This window comes from Atta colombica, unplaced genomic scaffold (genome assembly GCF_001594045.1).
Source record: "Atta colombica isolate Treedump-2 unplaced genomic scaffold, Acol1.0 scaffold27, whole genome shotgun sequence".
NCBI lineage: Eukaryota > Metazoa > Arthropoda > Insecta > Hymenoptera > Formicidae > Atta > Atta colombica.
In genome coordinates this window covers 3092227-3099225 of record NW_017259370.1, presented here as the reverse complement: position 1 = coordinate 3099225, position 6999 = coordinate 3092227, and the positions used below count along the sequence as shown (strand labels likewise).

The window sequence follows — 6999 nt, the reverse complement described above, 5'->3', positions numbered from 1 at the left end:
ATTATCGTACAAGCAATATATTATATATTATTTTATACGTTTATTTAATTTTATTTTTATAAAGATTTAGCCGTTTACATAGATATATTTATACGAGGTTGAGGGCCGAAGCAACGGGTAATACTCATTGTTGTTAGGAACGAGTAGAATGGTTGGATACATTTTTAGCTTACATGACAAAGACTTACCTGATATCACTGACAAAAATCAAAAGCTGCGCGATGTTGAGCCATGCGCGAGAGAATAGTCCGGTATCAACGATAGCTTTTCTCAAGTCTATGTTTACGAATATAAACGAAGTTTGTGTGTGTGTGTGTGTGTGTGTGTGTGTGTGTGTGTGTGTGTGTGTGTGTACACGCATACGCAAAAATCTCTCCGAGGTACCTAGATACAAGCTCGATATAAGGGAGATGTCATATCTATATGATAGATTCGTTTAATAAGTAATAAAATAAATAAGTAAGGTAATAAGTAAATAAGTAAGTAAATAAGTAAGTAAGTAAGTATGTGTGTCTCTCCGATGGAGTCACGTCTTGCCGAGGCGGAAGTTTTTAACATGGAGTTTCAGAGACGCATGATTTCACTGACAATTTACAGTATTCTTACAGTGTTCTGGTAGGCAAGTTTGCCTAAAGAGTACGACCGAACGCGAGCTCACGAGAGATCGGGACGGGCACGTGGAACACGATCGCGTGTCGAATGTTATCGCTGCTCTATCGAGATGTCTTTTAGGTCTGTACTTATAGTCGTATATTATCCGCGATTGATCCATTTCAGACGAACTAGACTTGATTCAAAGTTTGAATCGGATTTATTAATTGTGATTTGAGAAGTGTTTTTGATGAATGAAAGATTGACTTAAACCAAACTCAAATTAGATTTTCAGGTTGATTTACGCCTATGAATGCGATTCTTTTAATTCGATTGGATGCACAATGCATATTAGTGCACAAGATCGTAATTCGATTAGTACACAAAATAACGTAAAAATATATGCTTATGTATAAATTGCGAAATCATTAATCACATTTTATTATACTGTTAACTAAAATATATATTTTATAATTCGAAATATTTGCATGTCACTTTTACATCTCTACTATTATATTCAAATTAAATCAATGCTTTAATATGCAGTTCGCACTGGTGCGTCCAATCCAATTTGTTATTTGAGTAAGGTGATCCCAAGGTACTTTGTACGTGAGTAGATATTAATACGATGTGAAATCGGTAGCTGATTTCATTATCCTTGAAGTCATGTCTTTGAGAGTTTAATCTAGTGCCTCCAAGTCCCATTACTCAATTCAGTTATTCAATATCGAATAGCAAATCAGAGCAATCTCGATATCGAATTAGAGTGACGTGTCTCATATTCCACGCTCGCGATGCTCAAGCTGAGAATAAAAAAGGACATCCTTAGAGTGTATGAGCGTTATCATATTTCCACAGTATTTCTACCGTATTCGCAGTATTTTCGCGCGTATTTCAGGCATTTAGTAGCTTTCGCGTCCTTCGTGTTCATAGTCGTGAAGGGATGATTGCATCGACGATTGTGAGCTCGCGTGTCGGTCGTAGACTGGAGGTAACGATCAGCATTAACCCTTAAGTAGGCGCACCAGTAGAATCATATAGCGATTGAAGTGACTCTGGAGCTTTTCTCTCCCGAGGAAACTAAACACTATCGTTTGATTTGCCTTTTACTAAGGGTTATGTAACTCTTTTTAGGTAAGTTGGAAATATATCCAGGAGATTAAGAAGAAGAAGTGACTCTAATCTCATGTGCTTACTTAAGAGTTAATCCTACGACGTCGCCACGAACAGATTAGTTTCGGAAGGGGTGGTTTCTTCCGTGTTCAGCGGAGTCGAAACAACCCGCTTTCGTCTCGTTGACGTCGTAGCGACGTCGTCGCCGGAACCCGTTGCACAAAGAAAACAGAAGAAAGGATTCTTCCTTGCTAGTATATTATTAATTAATACCGGTAAATACCAATGATGATAAATACTATACGATGGAAAAATATTCTTTGTGATACGGGTTTCTCCCTCCCCGATGTATGTCGTTTTTTTTACACTGATAATAGCGGCAGGATTCTAGATTTTTTTAGCGGGCCGAGACGGGCGGACGAGCGCGGATCCCTTGTGGATCCGTGCAGAGAAAAAGTGATCTTGCGCCGGAAGTGACGATCCTGCTGATCATACTCATGCTGTGTATATGTTGGCGACAGGCGCAGCGGCGGCCGCCGCCAAGCAGCGTAGGCACCTGGGTCAGATCCGCGAGCACCCTTATCAAAGGGCCGGCGCTCTCTCGTGAACATACAGAGACGATGCGAGTACACAGAGAGAGCGAGAGAGAGAGAGAGAGAAAGAGAGAGAGAAAAAGAAAGCGAGAGAGAGAGAGAGAAAAAGCGAAAAAGAGAGAAAAAACAGAGCACTGTTCCCGCGCCATTGCGGAAAGGTTAGTGTCTGCTCAGGCAATCAATTAAGTTCTCTCTTTTATCCTTTTATTTTTTATCTTTTTTTTCCTTCAACGTCTTTACCATCTTCCTTGCAGTCTCGACGTCGGAATGATCGAGGCGTTTTTTTCGTCTCGTGACGAAGCGACTTACTTAGCTTCTAAATCAGAAAACGATAGCGATCGCTAAAACTATATATAGATTGATGTAAAAAATTTTTTGCCTAGGTTTTTTTGTAGTAGAAAAAAGTCACAGACTTTCTTTTTTTTAAGGGAATTAAATAATCTTATTCTTGATGAAAAAGAAAAAAATTGAAGTCATGGCATCAAGTCAAATTCAAATTTGCTGGAGTTTTATTTTCGACGAATCTTTTATATCAACCTGACTTACTTCTGTTTTAGTGGACTCCTTGAACTTTGATTTAAGTATACCTAATGTCTTAATAACTTTGTTGTATATTTATGATAAACCTGTGAGAGCTATCTATATTTAAATAATTTCGAATTCACTCTCTAAACACTTTGTAGTGGAATCTCATTTTAAAAAGTAAAAAGTTAAACCAGTCTTGAAAAAGAGTGGCTTAACTTTTTACTTTTCAATTTTCTCTCAATTTTCAATTTTTATGAGTGAGACTTCACTCTTTAGAGTGACAGTCTAAAAGTTTTAGAGAGCATGATAACGTGTTTAGATCATTCCGACAAGAGATTTATATATACATATATAGCTTTTTATCGTTTATATATGACGAGACTCGCGCAGCACAACACGCGCCTCGGTTTTTGGCTCGTGCTGAAGCCGCGGCGAAAATATGTCTTTCACACGTGTCTTCTCCACGAATGTGCTGTTATTCGGGAAGCTTTCACTTGGACTGGAGCCTCCACGAGCGCGAGCAGCAGCAATGGTGGTTGTACGTACGTGCGTGCGTGCGTGCGTGCGTGTGTGTGTGTGTGCACGCGCGCGTCTCGTCCTGTGTACCTGACGCCGCACCGATCGACATCGGTTGTGTCTCATCGGTTGAAGTAACACTTCTCGTTTACACACGTATGCATATGCAGATAGATTTCCGGTGACCGTGACGGAAGAATTGATTAATGCAATACATATGTATCCCTATCTATCAAAAAGAGAAAAAAAAAGAGAGAAAGAGGGATATAGGTCACACCTTCTCCGGACCATTCCGATGGTGGAAAGCCACGTAACTTTCATTAGCCATAATAGTACATGAGTAACGGGGTAACGGGAAAGAAAGGGAGAGGTAGAAAGAGAGAGAGAGAGAGAGAGAGAGAGAGAGAGAGAGAGAGAGAGAAATCACGCATAGGCGGATTAATGTGAGTTGGAAGGAAAGAGAGAGAGAAAGACTTGTTTCTCGGCTTAGGGCCGCTGCAGGAATCAGGTACTAAGCGTTCGGAATGTCGAAAGCGCGTTTGGCATTTTATGCATCTAAAACGAGCCGTACAACGAAATCAAACGCGAACTCCGTTCCGCACTGCGCCATGATCTTTCGAGCTGACTTAAGTCGATAGTTTTACACGCGCGAGCATTGCCGCCTTGTTCGAAGGATAGGATCGATGCAGCCAATGATATTTTTTTTCTTTTTTCACATATCTGTAAAGCTTACTTACGCATAAAAGATAAATATTTGAACAATAAGTAATTTATTGTATTTGTTTCTATTAATGTGTCTTTGTATTTATATAAGCCATAAAGAAAACTAGCACAACTAAATTTAATTTTTTGTATTAAGTTAAATTATTAATGTATACGGTATCAAAATATAAATATCTATTTTTTTAATTATTAAAATATAGTAAATATTTTTTGGGAAGGATACATATCACAATTTATACGAATCCAAGATTTTTAATTTGTCTTTATTAGTGAAATTGAGAACATAGATTGTATTATGTAAATTGAAATTATAAGTATAATTAAAATAACGATTTATTAGCTTATATTAAATCTATTATCTGTCTTAGTAATTATATATTGAAATGAATTAAAATGAATGCGGATGAGCACACAAATTGGGGACATATTAATAAAGCTCTTGAAGAAACACTAATAGAAACGAAATAATTTCTTTATTTTCATTAAACACATTATAAAACATTAACATTTTAAAATTAAAAAAATATTATTTAAAAAATAGTTGAAAAACCGATATTGATTTCAAACGGACGAAATCAAAGCTACAATATTTAATAATTAATTCAACAAATAAGTAAATTGGCTCAAAAGCACTAATAGGAAATCCTACAAATGTGGAAAAAAATTCGAAATTTAGATGCAAAAACATTTTGGACAGAGTCCGAGAAATATTTCCTGAACGGTTTCAATCAGACTCCGATTAGTTGTTGATACCATCAAGTAATACCTGCGACGCGATTGTCAGAATTGCGATCGTGGGTGTGCACTTCCTCCATGGGTTTTTACATATATCTTGAGTTACTCTTGACGTACAATTTTGATCGCGACGAAGGATTATTCGCTCGGGTGAAAATAGAGCGCGCGAACAACACCTTGCGTCAGGCCGAATCTATAATTAAATTCGCGGCCGAGAGGAAAATTGTAAAATACGAGCTCGCTGCATGAATCTCGAGGGTCACACGCGCGCTTTTACGTAGATCCACAAGAATGTATGTTCTTGGTATGGAAATCCGGAAGATTATCTCTGTTATTATTTTTCATCGACCTTTTCTTTTCTCAATGTAAATTCATTATAAGATCGAGGCGTAGCGCGGACATGCGTGAGTTTGCGGAGCGGATGTTGTAGCGGACACTTGTGTAGACGCGAGTATTGTCTCTTGGTCAATAATGCGCAATTAGCAAAGAATTCCAAAACGATATATACTATCGAGATATCGGAAAATTCCACGAAACCTCTCTCAAGGCTTTCGACGATTTTATTTATACTCGTTTTATTATAAAAGATTTCCCCACGTAAACACAGGGCGTCAATCCAGAAATTGTCTGACATTAATAGATTGCCTGCTCCCAAGGAATACATATTTCCGTTGTGCGAATGAGAAATCAAGGGATGGTAACGCGGTACGATGCGAAGGTTTATGCAACGCGTCGATCCGGTCGTTTAAATCGTGATAAATTGTCATTGTCGCAACAGATTTAGACCAGTATTCACAATCAGTTCTTATATGTTTGTAAGACGGTTTGTCTTGAATACAATTTTGAGATGTCGTAAGTCAATCACAGAACTAAAGTTACATTTTAAGACATTACTTAAGACAATCTTAAAAAAAGAGTAGACTATGAATACCTCGGGAAAATCAGACGCACGCGAGTAAAAATTTAATTTTTTTGTCCTTCCCATTTTCTCAGGTAGAACACGGAGTCATAATTAAGTCGTAATGATATTACAAAACGTCATCATTTGATACTTAAAAATTTACTTACAAGTAACAAATGGGGATTATGATGATGTCCTTATTATTATGCCTTCTGTATTCTATTTGGGTTGCTTTTTGCCTCGTTCTTATCGTGTTAATGAATCGATTATAAAAACGATTGTCTTCCGCACTAATTTTTTACGTTCTTTTCGCGATTCTGTTCGAGTTTAAAAAGAGGAAAAGAAATAAAGTAAACCGCGAAAGTGTGGACAATGCTGCCGGAGATGGCATTTCTCCCGTCCTTTTTACATATTTTATTCTCACTAACAAGTATTTTTTTTATACATAATTGACATTCCTTATCATAGACGCAATTTCATTCATTATATAAGATGCACAACTGCACCACTTTATTTATAAAATAAAATTAACAATAATGCTCTACATACACACACACACACACACACACACACAAACACACATGCACACGCACGTACAAATGAAATACAGATGCGTGAATATGTACGAGACCCGAAAATTATTCTTCGTAAAACATTTGTCATGAATAAAAATTGCTTATATTACAATTTTTATGCAGATATTCCTTTCTTATGTGTTTTCTGACGTGTTTTCGTATCAATTTGTATATGCGCATGTATCATGTATGCATAAATACAATACATACAGAATGCAACAGTGTATATGAATTTGATATGTTAGTACGAATTTTTTTATTCAAATCTGACACTTTATATTTCTTTTACGAATTGGAATAGAAACGGTTTTAAATTTTAAAGAATTTTAAAAATTTTGCATATTTTTTACAACTTTCTAGATGATTTAAGTAACATAGATTGTTTATAAAGATTTTAATTTAATATAATCATATGATATTGAGAGTTATTTTTTATTTAAAATGATTTATTTTCTTCAAAAAAATTATTCATGCATTTAATTTACATAATACATGCATACACAATATTTTCATATTTACATGAAGAATGTTCCACAAATGTCGGATTAATCCATATTGGATGGTTCTACGATGAAACTGTGTTTAATAATTTAATATAAATTATAGACTATAGATAGAAGTTCAAATAAACTTGCCTATTTTGATTTTATTTAATTTTATATTTGAAATATTTTACAATATTTTATTGCATATAGTATCGTCAAGCACATTGTTACTTTATCCTTAT

The 6999-nt window shown here is 35.9% G+C and overlaps 1 protein-coding gene across 4 annotated transcripts in view; it reads left to right on the top strand.

Annotated features, from left to right (window-relative positions):
* Window positions 1-6999, top strand: part of LOC108689500 (protein held out wings) — a 49614-nt gene that overhangs the window by 38010 nt on the left and 4605 nt on the right. For 3 of the 4 annotated variants that reach the window (XM_018196276.1, XM_018196275.1, XM_018196274.1), the window contains exon 7: window positions 2226-2455. The exons of the other annotated variant lie outside the window; for it this stretch is intronic. In XM_018196276.1, the coding sequence (XP_018051765.1) occupies window positions 2226-2311 (86 nt within the window). In that variant the 3' untranslated portion in view covers window positions 2312-2455. The remainder of the gene's footprint in view (window positions 1-2225; window positions 2456-6999) is intronic. 4 annotated transcript variants of the gene reach the window in all.